This window comes from Melanotaenia boesemani, chromosome 10 (genome assembly GCF_017639745.1).
Source record: "Melanotaenia boesemani isolate fMelBoe1 chromosome 10, fMelBoe1.pri, whole genome shotgun sequence".
Classification (NCBI taxonomy): domain Eukaryota; kingdom Metazoa; phylum Chordata; class Actinopteri; order Atheriniformes; family Melanotaeniidae; genus Melanotaenia; species Melanotaenia boesemani.
In genome coordinates, this window is record NC_055691.1 from 7,401,893 (window position 1) to 7,425,128 (window position 23,236).

Here is a 23,236-nt window from a genome sequence, read left to right on the forward strand (position 1 = left end):
AATGTTTGGTTACATCAAATCATAAAAAATACTAGTAAAACTCAGGGCAATGCTTAATAGTGAAAGGAAGAACAATTTCACATGAACAATGTTAAGGGAACTCAAAGGATTGGGACTAAACAGCTGTGCAGCCTTAAGAAAACAAGGAAAAAAGTCTTGGAAGAAGGTCATGTGGTCTGATGAGTCCGAATTTCCCCTGTTCCAGGGTGCTGGGAGCATCAGGATAATACAAGAGGCAGATGAAGTAATGCAGCCATCATTCCTAGTGCCTACTGTACTAGTCTGTGGGGGCAGTCTGTGATCTGGGGTTGCTGCAGGTGGTCAGGTCTAGGATCAAGTCTAGGTTCTGCAACATTATGAGTCCATAGAATAAAGTTAGCTGACTACCCAAATATACTGAATGGGCAGGTTATTCCATCTCCCTTGATGGCATGGCCATATTCCAGGACGACAATGCCATGGGCTCAGATTATGAAAGAGTGGTTCAGGGAACAGGAGACATCATTTTCATCACACATGGATTGACCACCAGTGTCCAGACCCAAACCCCATTGAGAATCTTTGGGCAGAATAGTAAGTTAGTTTGCTCTGTGGTTTTGTATCAACAATCTTCATGTGTAAATATGTAATTTTCATTCAGATCATCAGTCATCTCTATGTCAGTAAAGTGCCTGAGATTCAACCATATTGTCATAAGTAGGATTTACAAAATTTTCACATGATTTTTTTTTTCCACAAGCCCATATTTTTCACTTTTGTCATCTTTTGTAATGTTCAGATTTTTAAAGATGTTGAAAATTTATGAATATAAGACTATTTAAAAAATAAATAAATAAATAAATAAATAAGGAGATTAAATTGATTTGACAAACTTGCTTTTAAGCAACTGTTGGCAACTGTTAGAACAAATATCAGATTTTATTACATGTAAATGAGGGGAAGGACATGTCAGTCCCAAACATAAAACACCTATAGAGTTATATTTAACAGATTTAATTATCAATTTTTGAGTGTCTTCCACTCACAGCCACTTCATAAGACCTTGCTAGTACCGTGCTGGACTCCTTTTTCCTTCAGATCTGCCTTAATTCTTCATGTCATAGATTCAAGAAAGTGTTGGAAACATTCCTGAGATTTTGCTCCATATTGACATGTTGGCAACACACAGTTGCTGCAGATTGGTCGGCTGCACATTCATGATGAGAATATGGAAAATATCCCCCACACCATTACACCACCAGCAGCCTGAAGCATTGATACAAACCAGGATGGATCCATGCTTTCATGTTGTTTCCACCTAATTCTGACCCCATCATCTGAATGTGGAGCTGAAATGGAAACCATGCCACGTTCAAAGTCATTTAAATCCTCTTTCTTCCTCATTCTGATGCTCAGTTTGAACGCCAGTGAGTCATCTGGTCCATGTCTACATGACTAAATGTATTGAGATGCTGCCATGTGATTGGCTAATTAGATATTTGCATTCAACAACTGAACAGGTGGACCTAAGAAAGTGAATGAGTGTAATTCAAGGATATTCTCATTCCTAGTTACTGTTTAATCGAACTGCATCATAGTGACTTTGGTTAGGTCACTAGGAGTGAAGGAAAATTTCAATACCAATAAGTAAAAGAGCCTAATTTTTACAGACGGCTCCGTCTTTATCAGGTAATATTAAACTGTAATAGAAGCAGCTGAAATGTTTAATACTGCATGTCCTCTCTGACCAGCAGCCTCCTCAGCTGAAAGCTCAAAGCAAATACACCCCAACACCAGACTCCTTTCATTATGTTGCAGTAATCTCTTATCTCCTCAACACGGTGCCGCTGAAAGAGTTTGAAACCAGCAATAATCCTGACCATGGTGAACTGCAGCTGTTTTCTGTCTCCAGTGACTGTAACTTTGACTGGAGACCTGAAGAAAAGCAAAATCAATACCTGGTTGAAAAGGTTGGCACTCAGGAATAAATTTACAACAACTTAAATTGCCATGAGAACAAGACAGGATGTATTTCAACCATTTTCAGCCCTTCTGAGAGCTGACTGCTTCAGGTATTGTATTAATTCAATCAATAATATAAAAACATTTTTGCTAAATTATTATGTCACTTCTGGATGGGTTAAAGCATCATCATCACATGGTTAGAGTTAGAAATCCAGAGTTCATGGTCATTAGTTAAAAATCTCATAGTAATGACTAAAAAACATTTGTTAAACTATGACAGGGTCATGTAGTTGCTGCCTTCAGAAAACTATAATTTCACAACTTTTTTGTCATCTTAAGTCATTGTATGCCACATATGTCTGATTCTCTGTATGAACAAAACTAGTAAAAAGTAGTAAACATGTAGCCAGAGGTGGTAGAGTAGCCAAAAATTATACTGTTGCTTTAGAAAAAAATGACTCAAGAACAAGTAAAAAGTAGTCATCCAAATAATCCCTAAAGTAAAAGTAAAACAGTACTTGAAAAAACTACTCAAGTACTGAGTAGATCCTGAGTAACATCAGACTAATTGTTCGTCCAAATAAATATTAATAAATTAAATGTCACTTAAAAAAAAAAGGAAAACATAAATGAAGGCATCCACTACTTTAAATAAAATACTCTTTTTTTCAGAATATTGTTTTCATAACAAAACATCTGAGACAAGAGTAAAGGACACATGAGCAGTGTTTGACTAACGACCTGCTAAATAACATTCTGTCTCGGCTACTCCTGTTTGCCACATACCACAACGCATTTTCTCAAATTCAAAGTTGAGTTTTTGTAGGCTGAAATGTTGACTTGTTTGAGCAGACACAGATTACATGACATACACTCACCCAGGCCGCCCCTATTCATATACCACACACATGCAAGTGCACACGCACGTACACACACACACACACACACATGCCTAGGCTAAGTAATCACCAAAACTCATAGATCTGTATAGATTCACATGCAATAAGCCAGCAGTCCAGAACTTTTCTCTCTCCTACTCTCATCAAGACTCAATACAACAGTCCCAACAGAACTCCATTATTCATTTCATGATATTATGTTAACCTGAAAAAACATGATTGTGTCATTTTGTCAGCAAATAATTGAGATGCCAGTTTTCTGTAAATATATGTTAACATCAATATTCGCTGTGACAGTAAAAACAAGAAGTGAAGCAGCTTTACCTGATGTGATTCAACTTTATATTAGAAAAAAATGAAAAAGTCGACTCAACTTAGACAGATACAAGACTGTCCAGCCTTCAGAGGAGTTCCCAAACTTTTCCATCCAGCAGCTCTCCTGAGGAGGGGTGTTTGGTCCAGCAGGACCCACCAAACATCTCATGCAGTAAAATAAGCCAACAAGCATAAAACTCTGCAATCACATCATTTACATCCAGATAAACACGCTGACAAACTGATGACATCACAAAGTTTCCTTATCAGCCTTTAACCTGGACTAATATAATGTTCCTCACTGGCCCAGTTTACAGATGTTTCTGAGTTAGACAGATGTGGACAGTAGTCTATGTGTGCAGACAAGCCTAGCTGAGCAGCCTTAATATTGAAACCTGTCACTTCAACACAGCACATTAAATTAACAAAAACTTTTACTATGATACTAGGAAATCCCATATAGGACTGTATCCCTGTATGTTCAAGATTGGAATAACCAGTAGCTTTTATGTTTGGCCTGATGAGAGATGTAACACTACAGCAACCACAGCAATATTAACAACAATATGACATTTTGACAGACCAGGATCATTATAACAGCCGTAGTACCAGCGTCATTACTACAGCTACATAAAAAGGGCCATGGAGAATCTCAACTAGTGCAAATTATGTTATGTAGTATGTATGTAGTATGTAAAAGTTTGTAGCTCGCAGCACACCACCCGTCTCTTCTCTTTTATTAAACAATGAACTTACGTGACGTTGCTGCAGCTGCTTAGTTGAAAATTTCCAAAATTTTCTGACACTTGCCTGTCTCCTTATCTGAACATTTTGCCACATTTTTCAGCATCTCAGCTGTTCCGCGTGCTACTCTTATAATGATAATTTAAATAAATATTACCATCATTTTGACCAATCACAATTATTAATGACAACTGACAAGCACAACTTACTTTTTTTGTGCACAGGTGTCAGTGCCAGGCAGACCAATCAGCCACACCAGTGTAATGCACCATGATTATTTATTTATTTTTTACTGACAGGCAGGCCAGTCAGGCCACTTTCGGGACCAGGCCACTGGGAATTCTGGCTTGGCCTGGCCCGCTTCTACCGTGGGCCAGTCTGTTGGTAGATTGTTGGTACGGAGTCACATGTAGCTAGTACCGTTTGATGTAGGAATTGTGGGAATTGCTTATATCTAGTGGTTAAGATGAGCATAGTAATAAATTTAAATGATAAGAGGAGTTGTAAATGTACGGTGGCTGTCGGTGGTCAAACTTCTTCCAGACAAACAGTGGACAACTGTCAGTGGATCCATTGGCCTCAGATGCCACGATGACTGCACTAAAGGTAACTACTTTAACAATGTACATTTGTGTGTGTGTGTGTGTGTGTGTTCTGTCTTCTTCTATGGTCCGCTTAAGGGGTTCTTTATCCCAAACGGTGCTCTAGCACCTATCAACAAAGCTAGAACTGCAGTTTTAAAGCTCAGATGGTTCTCACTTCACACACTGAGTTGTTTGTCCATTCAGAGACACCGCAGCAAGAAATATGGCAGCTGGCATGTATGTGGACCCACGGCAAGTAGATATTAATGGCTTATTCTAAGAGAATAAAAATATAATAGTTATTTTAACAAAGTGATTAGATACCACTGAAAACACAGTTTTTAATGATATTCTCTGTTATTGACCTTTGATTTTATTCTACACTGCACCTTTAAATGAGCTGAGGTACTCAGGAGTGAATGCACCAATACATAGATTTTCATAGATGAGCCAATGCAATTGATCCAAATAGAAAATATAGATAAAACATAGAATAATACATCAATACAGTAATCATTTGTAAAATGTGCTGAAGAACAGTCATCTGGATTTATTCGCTTTATTCTAACAACCAAAACGTCTCAAAGATGTGGTGTGCAACTATAATAAAGTCAGACGGTATTATTGCCCACTAGAAATATTTGGTTTGAGGTTCTTGAAGCTACACCACACAAGTTTCCCACCTATAAAGTCTGTGCTTGTTACTTATTTATATGATACAATGACATTCATTTTGTACATTCCTGGAGCCACCCTTGTTCTGCAGTCCCCGGAGACTAAGAAACTGCACTGCACCACTATTTTATTAATGTTTTTTTAAAGAAAAGAGTCAACATCGAACTGACTTTTTCTGGCCAGATAGCTCTGAGAGAAGAGACAGGATGAAGACAGTTGTTGTTTCTGTAAGCTTGATACATTTTTGTAAGCTTGATACATACTCCACGAGAGCAGAGAACTTTGTTTTGTTCTCAAGGTGGCAAGAACAAGGACAAAGTTAGTTTTGATCCAGTTACACTTCATGATACTTCATCTGTGGCCAAGCAGGTTTTGTGCAGGATGGTGTCCATGTTGTTGTATGCCTCATATGTTTTGTTTAGATCTTTATTATTTCTCACTGCCTTGACCAGCTGTTATTTAAAACTATCTGGTCAACCTTGTTGAAATTTTCACATCATAAGAAAAGTGGAAATGTTGTGGAAATTGGGATAAACAAGTGAAGAGGCAATTTTCTCCCGTTGCAATGCAATGGCATGTCATTTATTTGAGCTCCCAAAAAAAGACACAACATGAGAAACATGCAGCAGCCCAAAGAGTAGACAAAACTAGAAGCAACCAACGCCTTTAAACTGAGGGTGCAGTGACATAGAGGTTGCTGAGTAACATTGAACATATTTATCATGAACAATAAACAATACATGAGTACAGAAACACAAGCCAATATCACTGTACGGAGAATTATGTTCCTAGAGTCCACTACAATATCAGCTTTTTTATGCTTTTCCACATTAACCCACTTCTATAAAAGTTCTGCTCAGATGTGTGGAGAAAAAACTGAGAACTCCTAAACCAGGACTGCGAGATCAAAATTTTCTGTTCTTGCAGAGCATGAAAAGACCTTTAGGGGCACCAAGGTGCAAAAATCAACCAAAGTTCAATAGCGCTGCTTTAATGTCTACATGAATTTTTTCAATTTTTTTGTTCTTTATGATATGAATGTCTCACATCTATTGCTGACTCCTAAATCAAATTAAATCAAAATCGCATCATGGCAGAATTTTTGATAGCAGCAAAACATCAAATCGTTCTCTACTGACCAGACATATCGTATTGTGATCAAACTTTTTATTTACACCCGTTATTCAGCATCTTTTCACATCCCTCACCTGGCTGCAATTTTTTATGAAAAATAATATTGGATGTGATATTTTGTAAAAGCCTTTCTTATCTCATATTTTGTGACCCAGTGAATGCCTTTAAGTCCCTTCCCATCTTGACCTTCAAAGAGCTGTTTAGGGTTAAGATTTCATTTTAGGGTTAGGAAGGTAGAACTTAGATTTAGATTACAGAGTTTAGGTGCAGCTCCAGAAAATGTAGTCTCTGTAATGTCCTTGTAATAATGGAAACTCATTTATGTTACATTTTAAATGCTCTTGTAGCATCCCTAAAAAGACTCAGTTTGAACTATTCTCAACAGACTTTGAATTAACAAAATGTCATCACCTGAAAATGGAAACTCTTTTTGTGTGAAATCATGGTTAATCTCACAAAAAAACAGACAAGAACCATACCTACAGTTATCACACTGCAGTTCATCACAAATCCTACTGCAAATAATAACAACAGCTTGTGGACGTTCAGCATGTGTGTTTGTGTGTGCGCGTGCAGTTAGAGACGGTCCTGTGAGGACAAGAGCTGCAACAGGAAACACTCAGGATTGTGGCCTTTTTGGTTGCACTGTTGCCAAGACAACCGCAATTAGAAAAGACTAGGTTACCAAGCAGAGATCGGTTATGTTTCCATAGCAACCAAGGTCAGGGAGAAGGCTTTGAGTTTACCTGATTCTTCTAAACGAGACAGATACAGAAACATATTTGTCATTGCACTAAGTGCTGCGAGGCACCAGGATCATGAGGTGGGGGTTGCCGGTTTTCTTTGCTTTTATTTCAGACTCCAGCAATAACTCCGACCCCAACAGGGTCCCACAACCTTACATGATGTTGAATAACTTTAAACATAATCTGAGTAAAGGTTTACACCTCCTTGCAGAAAAATGAAAAGCATCCTTCCAAGCAGAGCTGACACACAGTCCTACACATCGTCTGTCAGCGGCTTGTTTGCAGAGCTCAGGCCAACAGACATGATGTCCTCTTACATGTAGGTCTGTCTGCGCCTGCTGTGTGCTCTTCCCATAATTAGTTGATTATCACAGCTTGCTGTCACATGCCAGCTTACACAAACACACTTTAATGACATAACATGGCCTCCTTAAGCCTTGATCTACAAGATTGCATTTACTTTCCTGAGCAGCTCCATTCTGCCTTCATCTTTCTAAACACCTTCCTCCCTTTGCTTTAACCCTGTTGGTCTGTCAGACAAATAAACCCCCCTCTTGACCACTGTGGTGCGTAACCAGAGGCAGAGAGAACACTTAATCCCTCGGCACCTGCTCTCCATACCGCCATGACCTCCCTGCAGCTGCCTGGATGCGTGTACCTTTTTGCCCTCGTGTGTTTATTATACATGTCAGTGCAGTCAGCAGGAGTGGTGTGTGTGTGTAAATTTGCATATTTGTAGTTTTTTGTATCTGTTTGTTATTAATAATACATTTGAGCTAAACAGATGTCCTGTGCTTTTGTGTGGAGAGCAGATGGATGCAGAGCAGCAGCAGTATGATCTTATATGCTGCAGGAGAACAGCCGGCTGGGATCAGCGTTCAAATTTAATATGATGACACTTGCACTGTGTCTTTTCTCTTCACTACATGCAGTTCATTATCAGACTTGAGAGAATGAAGATACAAGTAAGCTATGATGGAAAAATACTGAAAGTCCTGAATGACAAAACTCTATCAGACCATGAAAAACAATGTTTTTCTCCTCTGCAGCATCCCCACTCTACTCTCAAAATGTAAGCTTTTTTTTTGCTGCAAGTGGGAGAAAACAAATAAGGACACAGCCAATTCAATTAGTTATTTGTCATAACAAGGTTGTCCTGATATAGTGCTGAAATGTTCTAGCATGCAACCCCTGACAAAAAAGTTTGTCAGAGAGCTGGTTGGGATCGCCACTGTGATGATGTTCATTCAGCTCTTCTACTTTATAGGAGAAAAATCTAATAATTATTGTATTTATGGCATATTTTTGATCATGTACTGGTAAATTAAAACATATAATCACTTTGTAATTTCAATTTCTAAAACAAATACCCGCTCGAGTCTGCCGTTAAGAGAACGTGTTTGCAGAGAAATCACATATGAAACGCTAAGACTGAGCTGAGCTGTTTCCAATCCAGAAAAGCTGAACAGGGTCACAGTGAGCCAAAAAGAAACCGTAATAGGGCTCATCTCGATCTTTTTTTCACGATTAACGCCAGCAGTTGTTTGTAGTAGTTTTTAACAAATCTCTGACACCTCTTTAGAGTTATCCTAGCCAATTCTTCTTTGGCAAATCTCTCAAGTTCCTCCAGATTTGATGGTCGTCCTGCCTGGGTCTTCGTCTTAAGTTCGGCCCACAGGTTTTTCAGTGGGATTCAAGTGCAGGCCAGTCAATAACGTTCACTTTGGTCTCCTGGAGGTAGTTCTTCACCAGGAGAGCTGGGTGATTTAAACCACTGTAACGAGATTCCCAGTTCCAGATCCACTGAAGCATCCCCACAGTATGATCCTCCCACCACCATGTTTCATTGTGTAGCCAGAGTTCTAGTTTTGTCTCATCGGACCAAAGGACATGCTTCCAGTATGCATCATCTTTCTCCAGGTTTTCCCTAGCATACCTACCGCAAGTCTGACTTGAAGGTGTCTCTTCTGAAGCGTTTTTCTCTGTCTGTAACCTCACAGTCTACTCCTGTGCAGAGAGCTAGTGCAGGACTTGGCCAAGTCATTCAGTAGTGTCTTGACCGTTGTTCTGGGGTCTTCAGACACATCTCTCACTAGTTTTCTTTCCAGGCTCTTTGAAATCTTTCGCTTCCAACCTCTCCCAGTCTTGTTCTGTACTGCGTGGCTCTCTGAATTTCTTGATGATGCTTCTCACACCAGTTCTTGATACTTGGAAACGAGGTAAAAACTTTGTATATCCTTCTCTTGCTTTGTGAGCATCAGCAATTCCTTAAGTTTAAACGGAATTCTTTTGGTTTTGGCAAGATACTCTCAGGTGACAGCTCAAACCCTCATTGAAGCTTTTATACTGTGTGTAAATTAGGGGAAAACCTTATTTTTTTTATCTTGATATCAGTGGTTTGTTCTATGCTTCAGTGAAAAGGTCGGTTCTAAGGAGGGCTAATAATACTGACTCTGGTCACCATAGACCCTGGACCCTGGTTTTGTGTTTCCTGAATTAGTTCTGTTGTTTGAAAATAGAAATATTTTTGTTTTTTAAAGACAGCTTATATATATAAAAATTAGATGTTGACAATTATTTGCCATATTAAATAAAAGCACTTGGGATAGTTTAAAAAACAAAGAAAAAAAAAACCCAGACATTTCTTAGTTGGCTAAGAATATCTCATGTCCTTATATGAGCCCAGAGAAGCTGTAAGCAAAGTCTGTCTTGTTAAATGCCTCTCACCTTATCCCATCTCTCCTCCTCTGCTCAGATCCCTGGTGGGAAGGACTAAGACACAAACACAGGAATTCTGTGGAGGAATAATTTGTCAATGGGAGATGAAGGGATGGAGGGTGAATGGTTGGATGAAAGTGAGGTTTGTGATAAATCACAAACCTGAAGATGCTGAAGCTGCAGGTTTAATGAAGGGTTTAAAACAATTTTCCAGTTATTGCTAATATGGGGCTGATGTGTAGTAAAGGACATTTTTGGACTTTTTCCTACTAAAAAGTAGATTTTGTCATGATGAAGTTGTCTTTGAACACTAATATCTTTTACCAGACAGCCCATAGTGTTAAAACATTACTTGATAAAGAGACATTACTTTGTTTACCTCAATTTTATTTATTAATAATTTGTTTTGTTTTAGACTCACAATTCTGTATTTCCTTTTTTTTACTATACTTGATCTTAAAAATAAATAGCAACTAATGTCTTGTCTTATAAATTGGGAGTATTACACAAAAGGATCTTTTGTAAAAGTTTTTTTCTACCAAAGATAAAAAAAGTTGGATGATAATCCTCCAACAGTGGAGTTTATAAAGGAAAAAAAGAAACAAAAGAAACAGTGACCAAAATGTGGCAGTTTTATTGGCACAGAATATGTACAAGCATAAAAAATAATAATAAAAACAATATAAAATTAAATTACCTCTCCCTCCATCCATGTGAGAAAAAGAAAGTTTGTCAGAGAGCTGGTTGAGGAGCAGCTGGATATGCTTTTCTGACATGAATGTGCACGGCAGGATAAAGAAAATACCTCTGGCTCCTTCTAAGAGGTACGGCTACCTGCGGCTCCCTCCTCCGTGACACATCAATCACTCTCTTCACATCTCCATCTCCACTTATTCCAGCCTCTCCTCCCTACAAGCCCCTCTTTGTTTTGCAGAGGAAGGGGGGGAAGAGGAGGTAAAAAAGAAAAAGCAGAATTGCTGCCTTCTCGCTGAGGAGGACGAGGGGCAGAGGTGGAGTGACCGGAGTGATGGTGAACGAAAGAGGAGAGGAGCAGTGGTTTCTCAGGAGGTGAGGAGGAAGTGTTTTGTGGCTCCTGATGGAGAACATGTTTGTTGTGTTGTTACCAGCAGCTGCTAACAGAAGCCTGCGGTTTGTCCTCCGTACGCTTGCTCGTCATGCGCAGACGTGTCGCATGTGGAAGTTGACCACGTACTCTGCGTTGGTGCGCTGGACCGAGATGGCAAAAGGTTCAAAAGGGTGAAAGGTGAAGGCAACCAGGCGACGAACGGTGTGATTAACCGGCCGTCCAAGCAGGCCCGCCTGGATCTTAAACTTTAACAGGCCAGAGTCTCGCGCGTAAAACCTGGTAGATGAAGGAAAGAAGGAGGGGGAGGGTGAAGAAAGGAAAGAGAAAAAAAAAAAAAAACGTTTAAGTTGATGTGTTTTTCAAATATGAAATATAGTTTATTTTGAAAGGGCAGTGAAGATTAATGAACATTACATAAAACATGCAATGTAAACAATCCAGATGTTCAACAGAGGCTAACTTCCACCCGTTGTCTTCGAAGGAGGTTAAAAGGAAAACTTAAAACGTTTTAAATACTACATCAGAGTTAAAAAAAAAAAAAAAAAAAAAGGTAAAAATAACAAGGAACCAGGTTCACCAAAAAATGTGAAAAAGATTGTCAATTTAAAATAATTGTGTAATAAAAATAAATGTTTTTTTCTTTTTTTTTTAAAACAAGAATTTTAGCACCGCAGCCTCACAGGTTCAAGCCTCGGCTGGGGGGAGGTTCGAACGTTGGTCTTTTATGCGTGGGTTCTCTCCGGGCCCTCCTGCTTCCTCCCACCGTCCAAAGACATGCATGTTAAGTAAACTGGTCACTAAATTCTCCCTAGGAGAGAGTGTAAGTGGTTGTTTATCCATATCTGTGTTGGCCTTGCGATGGACTAGTGACCTGTCCAGGATGTACCTGCCTCTCACCTGTTAATGCTGGGATAGGCTCCAGCTGCCTTGCGACCCCTCACTGGACGAAGTGGTACGGACAATGGATGGATGGATGGATAAAAATAAATAAACTTGATGTTCTAGGTGTGGTGGGGGTTGAGTTTGGAGGCAGACGAAGGAAAATTTAACGGCTGTTTCTACTGGAGTTTTCACCTATAATGGAAGCAACAGACCAGAACACCACAGCTTCTACGCTGTCACGTAAATGTTGCTTTAGGAGCAAAAAGACCAGATGAGAAGGTGAAAAATAACTGGTTTTGTTGTAGCTGAACGCTGCTGTGGGGATGGTGTTTAGCTCACCCGGTAGGGCAGCTGCTCTATGCAGTCAGCCCAGGTTCAATCCTGGCATCTCCTCAATCCACTTTCTCATCTACCCACTCTACAAGAACACTAGAGCCCACACGATGTTAACAATAAAACAAACAAAAAAAAAACCCTTGTATGTGGAGCACACAAATCATACAAATATTTTACACACATTTAAGTATTTACCTTTGAAAATAATTTTTTTTTTAATGTTATTATTGACGATGTCATGATGACGTCTCGACTAATCAGCTAATCGATTTTAAGGTGGCCTGACTTGCTGACTTCAAAAATCCCTTGAAATGCCCATCTCTATTCCACATATCTACAGAGTACTGCATCCGAATATCCTTCCTATGGTATTTTATAAGCTTTGTTCTTGTTTCAACCTTAGCCTTTAGTTTTTTAGACAAGTTTTGAAACAGTTGTATGTGGGGGGTTGCTCCCTGTTAGTGGTAAGCAAACCATAGGTTACCACCACGGATCAAATACTTTGAGTGCTTTTTGTAGAGTCCTTTTATGAGTTTGAGTGTTGCATTAAAGGAAAGTGACCAGCTTGTCAGACATGACCCGACAGAGTGAAGGAACAACTCAGCTCTCAGTTATTTCTGATATGTTTGAAGTTTTGAAGGTTAAAATGAAGAATTCTTGCCACTCTTTTGCACAAGAGATTTGACTGATAGTGTTGGACCTAAAATTTACCCAGTTTTAGAGTGATGGGAGCATCAGGGTAAGACGAGAGGCATATGAAGTAATGCAGCCATCATCTGGGGCTGCTGCAGTTCAGCAACACTAAGTGTTCAAAGAAGGAGTTCAGCTGACTGCCTGAATATACTAAATGTGCAGGTTATTCCATCTTCCCTGATGGCATGGTCATATTTCAAGATGACAATGCCACGATTCATGGGGCTAAAATTGTAAAGGAGTGGTTCAGGGAACACAAGACATTTTCACGTATGGATTGGCCACCACAGAGTCCAGACCTGAACCTTATTGAGTCTTTGGGATGTGATTAAGAAGGCTTTGTGCAGTGGTCAGACTCTCATCATCAATACAAAATCTTGGTGAAAAATTTACAAACAAAATAAAAAAATCTTGTGACATTACAGAAGCCACAGTGAATGCTGCTGTAATCAAAGCTAAAGGCGGTCCACCAAAATATTATACTGTGACCTTTTTTTTGGCCAGGCAATGAATAAAATCAGTAGTGACATTAAGGTCCACTCTGTTTAGGAATATGTTGGAGCAGGTTACCACCAAGTGACGTTTAGAAAAATACATCGTCTTGGATCCTTCAGGAGTTTGATCCCTACTGAGTCTTTCATTTTGCCTGAGAACATTTCTACATCTGCAGATTATTCACAACTGATTAATCTCTCAAGTAATTTTCAAATTAATCCATAACGTAGAGAAAATGGTGACAAAATAACAGGCTTTTTTCACAGGGAAAATACAAGTGTCCCTACTTTGTCCTAGCAAGTCATGAAAGTGTGATGTGAAAAATACTGTAAAGAAGCTACAGAGCCCCCACTCTCCTCTTCAGAATAAACTGATTCCATTAACAGCAAAACAAAAATAAAACAAAAAACATAAGCCATCAGAAATTGTTACCTATAAACCATCATACCAGTTGCTGAGATTACGTTTGACTTCACCGTAGTGTGTCTACGTTTTGGTTGAAAAGAAGTCTCCAGTGTCTTTGGATTCTTCTTTGTGTTGCGTGTCGTTTTCCTTGTTTGTACTAGCTGTGTAAGCATATGGAGATTTACCAGGATTCACCAGGGACCACAAATACTGTGTGTATGACATTTCCTCCACACAAACAGGTATTAATGAAGGGAGAATGTGTGGAGCTTCTTCTCATTCTCTGAGTAATTCAATGCTCTATGGTGAGGTAAAAAAAAAATTAACATAAAGCCACTTTTTTATGATTTCACTCTGATTTGTTGCATACCTTCAGTACTCCTAACAATCTACTATGCATTACTCTAATAATATGAGAATAAAGTGTGGAAGACCTCGATGATGAGAGTTACAAAGTTCAGGCTTCTGGCACTTTACTCCATTGAACTATTTTTACAAACAGATTATATGGAGCACTTTGAGTGTTCAGACCATTCGGAGGGTAAATAAGCCTAAGAATAAAAAAAAAATCAGTTTAAATGTAATAAAGCCAATAATGTAGTAAGCTGACAATAATCTAATTCTACCCATTTAATGAGCAACCTGCTCAAAAACTGCTCTAAAATCTTATTTCTGAGAAATGGATCCTTATTCATGTATTATTACAATATCATCTGCTGTTATTACATTTTCAAAGGATTTTTTTTCATGCTAGACCAATAATTAACCAAAAGCTTTATAACTTATTACGTTATTGGCAACTTATTATGTTGTTACTGGCTTTATTATATTAAAAAGGGCCAACATTATTATGTAATTGGTCGTAATCAGATTATTAGCTGCTACAAGGTTAAAAAGTGAGTACAGTCTCATAGTTTGAACTGTAATGTTTAAGGAGCTTTGTCTAAAGTTAATACAAAAAAATTGTAATAACTGGTTGTGTGAGGCTAAAAGATGGATGGTAAGGAACTGAAACTGAAAGAAATCGAGGCTGCAGATGTTTTAAGAAATGATTTCCATGGAAAGGCTGCATCTCATCTAACTGAGCTGATGAGGGAAAAGTGGAAAACTATAATGTATTGCATTCATACAATTCCCCAATTCTACAGTATTTTGAGATATAATTCGATGGGCATGTAAACTGGTCCAAATCTCTTTATACTTAGGCTCCAGATAGGTATACATAAGAGCTATACTTTTTATCCAAATATCCGTTGAGATAATCATTCAAACTCATCTCACTCAACATATCCGCACACCCCTCTTTAAAACACCCTCCTCTTTTTATGTTTCTTTACTATTTGGCACAAATCTTCATACATCTGTCTCTAGAGCTGCATGATGCTGATCTGATCCAACAGACAATTGTCTTTTTTTTAATTGCACAATGTAGATAAAACTGAACTAATATGTTTTATAAAACCCAGGAAGCTAAATCCATAGCAGTTTACATCTCATCAGGAAAACCGTCTTTTCCAGCATAATGACGTAGCGAAACAGCCAATCAGGATGACTAAGTCTGAGCCTGTGATTGGCTGGAAATGGCACGTTTGTGGCGCTGTAGCGAGTCCAGCGAGCGGGTTGACAGCACTGGTCGCTTGTGAACAGCTGTGAGAACAATGAGGGAGAACCTGTGCACAGGGCGAATTTTTGTTTGCTCAGATTAAGTTTTTCTGCTCCAAATGTAACCGATGTGCTTGCAAAAAATCTCTCTGCTTGCTCAAGAATGAGGCACAATAACGCCATACATCTAAACCACATAAAATTACTTGAGATTTCTTTATTTTTTAATTATACCCCTAAATAGAAAACGCATACACTGTATAATCCCAAAGTTGTACTCGTGTCAAGACTGAGAAGACATTTCAACTTGATGGCTTTTTGCTGTTAGATAAAACTAAAGAGAGAGAATTTTGCAACAAGTATTAAAAGAATAAAATATACCTTGAATTCATATCTTTAAATTAGGTTTTTAATTTCTTCTTTTTATTTGGATATTTATTTTATGCATTTTTCTAACCAGAGACAAGGACTGCAAATTATCCATGGCGAGAAGTCCTACATACATCAACTCACGTAGCATAGTTTTAATATATTTTTTTAAAACCTGGAGCGTGTACCTGATGGGGTGGTCTCCGCAGGTCTTGGGCCTCTCCATCACCGACACCCACTTGTCATCATAGCTGAAGAGGGAGAGGTCGAGGTAAGGGCTGCTGCTGTACGACTGGGCGCTGATGGGCAGCTGACCAAGCAGCCGGCGTACCGCCTCAGTGTGGCCGCCATATTTGGCGTTCACTATGGTGTCTTTAAATCTGAGGCGCACACACACACACACACACACACAGAGTGGACATCATCACTGGAGACATTCGTTATCCACGACAACTTCCACTGTGACCCTGAAAATTTATTTTCTATAAAAGTATCAACTCAAAAATTCGCCAATAAAGTTTAAAAAATAGATGCGGAACGCGCTTGTTTATTCGTCTTCATACTCTTGCTACTCATTTCCAGCACTCAGTGGTAACTCAGTGTTTTCTCTTCCTCTGCTGTGGTCTCTCTTACCTTTTTTCACTCTTTTTAAATGGTGCTTTCACATAGTTTTCTGCTCTAATATCTCCAGTCTTACTGTCCTGCTTTCAAGGTGAACCAAGATCCTCTGAGCTAAAGCTGCACTGCTGCCACAAACCAGGTTTTCTGAATGTCCTCTCTGGCTTTTAATATCTCCTCTCCCTCTCTTTGACATCAATTTTCACCACTCTAAAATCCAATTCTAAGCTCTTTTCCTGGATCAAACTATCCTTTTTCTACTCCTGTTTCTCCTCAGCTCACCACCTCCTCTCTTTGCGTCATGCTCCACACTGGATTGTGTCACCTAACGCAGGCGAGTTGGACCGCCAAATTCAATCACAGCTCCTCTAGCCACGCTAACAGCCTTTATGTCCCTCTTCTACATCCACATTACATCCTAAAACTCCTCCCTCCCCTCTCCTCTTCCTCTAGGCAATCCCCGCTGCTCACCACCGTCTTTAAATTTGCCCTGACATTTAGCTGCATGACATCAGGTGCACTCCTTTCTTTCATTCAGAAACCAAGCAGACAGCAGACTGCCAGAACAATTACGCTCAAACGTTAATATATGCCAGTTTGTCAGAAAAATATTTCAGATATTATAATCTGATAGTAACGGGATATTCCTGTAGTCGGTACCTTCGCTGGACCTGCCGTGCGTAGTTATTGGATGAGGCAGAGCAGGGAAACTGGACAGCCTGGCTGTGCAGCGTGGCATTTCTGAACAGGTCACAGAAATTCTCAAACAGCTCCAGCAGCTGGTCGGAGGTGTTCTCAAAGACGGCTAGCACCTCAGTGGACACCATGTTGTACACGACGAAGAACGAAGGCTGAGAGACAAAAGGGGGAGGCTGCATTTAGTTTATTTATTGTAAGAATGTTAATAGTAAAAATAAATAAATTTTCATTTTGTATTTGGAAAAAATCTAAATGGATAATCAGCATACATGTCAGACATAAAATCTATTCAAAATAACTAATTAGATCTTTGCTTTGTCTCCATAAATGACTCGAAGGACTGAACAGAATCTGCAGGACAAACGTGTCCTTGGAGACATAAAAGAGGAATTTCTTTTATGCAGGACAGAAAGCAAAAGACGGACAAGAGGAAACCATGGGAGCGCCACAAAGAACGCAGAGAGAGGAATTCACAACGACATATCATATGTGTGTGTGTGGGTGTGCGCGCTCACACCTGCGAGGGGTCTGTGACTCTGAGTGTGACCACATCTTCGCTAGTGTATTTAATGAAGAGGTGATGCTCGTCCAGCAGCTGCATCTTCCACATCCTCAACCTTCTCAGCTGATCAAAAAACTGAAAAAACCTGAGGATTAAAACAATAGTTAAAATCTGAACCACAAGTTTCTCCTTTCTTTACCTATATTACCCAGAGTGCAACATGTTCACATGGCAACAGCTAGATGCATCCAGTCATGTAGACATGGTCAAAATGACTTTCTGAAGTTTCAGAATGAGGAAGAAATGTGATTTAAGTAACTTTGATTGTGGCATGGTTGTCGGTCTGAGTGTTTCACAAACTGCTGATTTACTGGGATTTTCACACACAGCCATCACTAGTGTTTACAGGGAACAGTCTGAAGAACAGGAAATATCCAGTGAGCAGCAGTTGTCTGGACCAAAATGTCTTGTTGATGTCAGAGGTCAGAGGAGAATGGGCAGACTGGTTGGAGATGACAGAAACATGAAAACATGGATCCATCCTGCTTCAGGCTGCTGCTGGTGTAATGGTGTGGGGGAAATTTTCTTGGCCCACTTTGGGCCCCTTAGTACCAACGTGACCCAGTTTAACCACCACAGCCTACCTGAGTATTGTTGCTGACCATGTCCATCCCTTTATGACCACAGTGTAGCATCTTCTGATGCTACTTCCAGCAGGATAATGCACCATGTCACAAAGCTCAGATCATCTCCACCTGCTTTCTAGAACATGACAATGAGTTCACTGGACTCCAACAGCCTCCACAGTCACCAGATCTCAGTCCAGTGGAGCAGCTTTGGGATGTGGTGGAACAGGAAATTCTCATCATGAGATCATGATGTTATCATGTCAACATGGAGCAAAACCTCTGAGGAATGTTTCCAACACCTTGTTGAATCTATGATACTAACTATTTAGACAGTTCTGCAGAAAAAAGGGGCTCCAACCCGGTACTAGCACCGGGTCTGGGACCAACAACCATGTCACATTCAAAGTCACTTAAAACCCTTTTCTTCCTCTTTCTGATGCTCAGTTTGAACTTCAGCGTGTCATGTTGACCATGTCTAAATAAGAAGATTTACTGAGTTGCTGCCATGTGATTGGCTGATTAGATATTTGTGTTAAAAAGATATTTAACAGATAGATCTTATAAAGTAGCAGGTGAGTATTTTCATGATGAAAATGCAAGTCAGAGGAATTCACATATCAATATTTTATGTGTGTGAATTCTCTTATCAGCCGACCACTGTTATTAGCGCAGACATGCTTGTGATTTTCAGGCGTATTTGCAGGGTGGTTTTGTGACCTGGAGAAAAAAAGTAGCTGAATGATGTTCTGACGTGGTCCAAAACCAGAACCAAGTTAAACATTTCCAACATTTTAGTACCTGACACCAGAGGAGCTCCATATCTTGACTGGTACAAGCTGTTTATTGCAGCATGAAGCTGACACACACACAAAACCAGGCCTAGAGTTTTGATGATGCGGCTAATCAGTGAACGTATACTTTCATCCACCTTCAGATTATTTATTATCATGTCTGACGAGCTGCCCTTTAATTCATTTAAAAGAATTTCTACAATTTGCTCTTCAGAAGATACGTTTTTGAACATAAATATCAAAACTTCAGTCTTTTTGAAATGAAGGTTTAATGCTTCTCTTCAGACTTTTCTGACACCCCTTTAAAGGCAGGTACGTCAGTCTGTGGACCGCCCCCCCCCAATCCGCAGTGTTTAAAGAAAACAAAAGTGAACAAGCTGCCAACCATCTAACCAGCAAAAGATAAAAAAAGATGGTGGCATCTGATTTATTACCTCCTCTTGGCAGTAGCGCTGCCATCCTGCTCTGCCCTCCTCCACAGGTAGACCAGCAGCCTGTGTTTGAGGGAGTTGATGGTTTTATCGGTGTACAAGCGAGGGAAGCCAGGCTGGCTCTCTGCCTGAGCTTCTGTATACACAGCTGAAAGAGTCAAGAGGTCATCCTCGTAACAGAAGCGACCAATAGTCCTTACATCCAGAAATGTTCCTTCAGGAGTCACCTGACAGAGACATGAAGTAACATTTTCATCAGGTGTATGATAAATGTTTAAACCAAACTATTCTGGTGGAACATCACCAGAATATCTAACCACAAAATCCGGAATCCTGGATGCATTTTAAACTTGGAATTTTCTCACCTGAAACACGTGGATGGTCTGCTGCTGGACCGACAGCACAGCCAGGATGTTCCTATAGAGGTAGAGACCTTGGTTGTGTGACAGGATGATCTTGTCACATTTAAAAGACCTGGTGTCGCACAGCCGGCCGGTGTGGAGGTCGATGATGTGGAGAGAGTAGTCTTCTAAAGGAGACCGAGGGTTGGGAGTCACAGATTCATTGTTGCGATACACCTGGTGGAGCATCAAATGCGAATTAAAGGAGCAGTTTGAGCAAGAAATTGGCAGGAAACTCGGCTCTTCCCATTTAAACTTGTCTTAAGTGGAAATTTTACCTCAAAGAAGTATGGCGGTGGCTCCTCTGGAACGTAAACAGCCGACCCGACGATGACATAGCGGCAGTCGTCTGTGAAGAGGCTGCACTCCCGGTTAAGGTGCTCTCCATTTGATGCCACGTTAGTGACATGAAGCAAAGAGAAGAAGCGCTCAAACAAGTGGCCTCGGATGTTGAGGGAGCGCTGGTCATTTGCTGTTAGAAGAGTTTCTCCTTCCTGACCTCTCAGCAGGTCCTGAGCCGCCTGACAGCCTTGGTATTCATAAATCTGTGTGAGCAAAAGATTTCTTTCCTTTCCTCAGGTAATTTTGGTAGATGAAACCAACTGAGCCTATTAAAGTGAAGCCATTTGGGAGATAAACTCTGACAATAAGTAGCTGAAGGAACTATTCTGAGCTCTCTCCTCTTACCTCCAGAGATGTCTGGTCAGAAGAGAAGGCAATGAAGCAGCGTCCATCTGGTGAGAACTTCCTGAGGAAGCATGGTGGTTTCTCCACGTTGACCACAGTGAAGTTAGGGAATACGTTCTGGTGGAAGCAGCGCACTCTGTACCAGTGAGCTCCAGGTCGACCAGAGCAGATCCTTCGTTTCTCAAGACGATGGATCACATTCTGATTCTGGATGCGCCTGGGCTTCAGAGTTGGGGTATCCTCATCCATCGTAGAGACTTGAAGTCTAAAACCCCTCCTTAGTAGGTAGTTAGACGGGTGATGAATACAGACTCATCACAATCCTGTTACCTGCAATGGAGACAGAACAGCTGATGGCTCATCCTTGTAGTTGTAAAACTAAAACTATTACGTATTCTATTAATCTCCTATTTCTCTTCAGGTTTAGTTCTGCTGCTATTAGAAGTGAAAAATTAAAGAATTTCTATAGAATTAATCACCTCAATATAAATGTCTAGAGTACTGTGTGACACTGTTAAGCCACCCATATTCTTTTATATGTTGCTTCTATGCAGTCATATTTAATTATTTTTTAACAAAAAAGGGAACACAATAGGGATCAGTAGTTCTCCGGGCTTTCTGGAAATCTTCTAAATTTTATTCGGACATTGTGTTGCTTTTTCACACATTTTCAGTCTGCTCCATGTACCTGACAATCTTCAGAGGAATGTGTTTAGTTTTTTTTTTTACCTACTTAAGATGTACATATGAATCATTTAAAGATAATACAGACACCTCACTGAAGAAATGTGTGTGGTGTTGACACACAACAGAAAACTTATCAAAGAAAAAGTTTTGAATTGTATCGTCGGTCACAAAGACATTATTTGTTTCAGTTGATTCTACAAAAACACTAAGGACAACACAGTTAGAAAGACATAAAATGTGATTTTTGCATCAACAAGGTGATTCCCAAAGAGCTATTAGCTGGAAACTTTGCATATCTCATCATGGTGTGCTGTGAGTCCTTAAAACACCTATTTTGAAACAAATAGCAAATCCAGCAAAGACCTGACACAAGACCTAAGAAATGCATGTGGACCTTCAATTTATTCATCTACTGTCGGCCACAGCCTCATGGTTTTCGTGGAAGGGTGGCTATCAGTAAACCATTTTTAAGGACGTGAGATGGGGAGAAAAGGCTGAGTTATGCCACATGACAAGAGCTGGACTGAAAATCAGTGGTAACAGGTTCGATGGAGGGATGAAACCTCCCCAGAGCCTGGAGCTCAACATTGCTGATGTAGTGTGGGATCATTTACATAAAAAACAAAACAGCAGGCAATCATCACCGAAGAAGTTCATGGAAATGCCCCTTAAGAAGTCTGGAGAACTATTCCTGAAGCCTAACTAAAGTAATTACAAAATATTTGTCTAAGAGGGTTCATGTTGTATAAGTAAAACCAAATATTCACTTTCAATCGTAAAAACTACTGCATTTGTAAATATCTAATTAAATAACTGCAACATTTTCCTGTTTTTATGGCAGTTTATGCAGAAATGAGGGGTGATTATGGACTTCTGCACAGCACTGTATATGCTAAAGTGTCTGGATGTTTCTGCAACACTGGATATATCTATCCAGTCTATATGAAAGAGAGGATGAAGGGGATTGTTCTCGTGATAACAGAGGCAGAGAACAGTAGAAGTTTAAACTGCTCGAAATAAATTAGAACAATGCTCACATCAGCTCCTCTTTCTCATCTCATCTAACGTCAAAGGCCACTACCAAGTCTACTCCTGATGGCTAACTAAGCTATCTCGACTATAAAAACAGACTGACGTGATTTAAATCGTGTGACATTTAAAAAAGCAATGTGGTACTCACTGGCTTCCTTTATGAGAAATCTTTGTGACTCCTCCAAGTTCATCTGCTTGTGTTGCAAAGGGGAGTGAAGTTTTGGCTGATGGGCTCGCGGACACAGCGAGTTTGCTACCACTTCACAGCTTTTGTCTCCATTAAGACATAAATATCCCGCTTAATTTATTTTGTAACGTCTAAAATTAACGGCAAAGTTAACCATGAGCATTCTCTGGTCCCGAATGATTCAAAAGCTTGGAGCGTGTCTGGTGCTGGTGTAGGAGCTGCCGTGTTTGTTGTTACTGAGACGAGGAGGAAGCGTAGAAGAAGAAGAGGGCCCCGCTCAGAGCGCTGTAGCTTTAAACAGCGCCACAACCTCCGACGCTGGTGGAAAATGGTACTACAGTCTGTGACAAAGCCGCTAGGAAATGAAGACTGCCTAAATCGCATTCCACACTGACAGAAGGGGAAAGAAAATATAATACAGGGCTCCTTTATATAATAATTCATTTAAATGTTAGTTAAAGTACAAAAATATACAGGTATATATTACAACCAATACCCATAAGACATAGATCACCAGAGCTGCAATACATGGAAAAAACAATGCAAATTATGCTGAAATCCTAAAATAAAATGAACCTATTGTAAATATAATTTAAAGATCTCTGTAACATTTCAGAGACTTCAAGTGGGGGGAATTTGTAGTGGTCTGCATTTTCAAGCAAGCCTTGCTCAAACACAGACCAAAGGTACACCTGCCGATCTCTCTGAAGAGTCAATTTACTGATCAGTAGGTGGGTTAGCAGGTGAGGAGCATAAGTGCCCCAGAAAACTTTGAAAATGATTATAATTACTTTGTCTAAAATGGCAAGAAAAAAAAAAAAAAAAAAAAAAAAAACGACCTTTGGCTACTGAACGTACAGTATATTGAATATCTTGTTTGTTTAGCCTATTTTGTTTAATTGATTTGTTTATAACAGCACACAGCACACATGAACCCAATGTGA

At 39.8% G+C, this 23,236-nt stretch overlaps 1 protein-coding gene across 2 annotated transcripts; it reads right to left on the reverse strand.

The window, feature by feature from the left end:
- Positions 1-10,377: 10,377 nt before the first annotated feature.
- det1 (DET1 partner of COP1 E3 ubiquitin ligase) lies at positions 10,378-22,536 on the reverse strand. 2 transcript variants are annotated; one of them, XM_041997996.1, is made up of 9 exons: positions 22,254-22,536; positions 20,387-20,663; positions 19,978-20,244; positions 19,664-19,876; positions 19,302-19,525; positions 17,463-17,592; positions 16,907-17,097; positions 15,817-16,008; positions 10,378-11,122 (listed from the first exon to the last, which is right to left on the reverse strand). In XM_041997996.1, the coding sequence occupies exons 2-9, from the start codon at positions 20,633-20,635 to the stop codon at positions 10,933-10,935; spliced, it is 1,656 nt and encodes a 551-aa protein (XP_041853930.1). In that variant the 5' UTR covers positions 20,636-20,663; positions 22,254-22,536; the 3' UTR covers positions 10,378-10,932. The 2 variants fall into 2 exon arrangements, with proteins under 2 accessions (XP_041853930.1, XP_041853929.1); XM_041997995.1 differs by having other exon boundaries at positions 20,387-20,716.
- Positions 22,537-23,236: the final 700 nt, after the last annotated feature.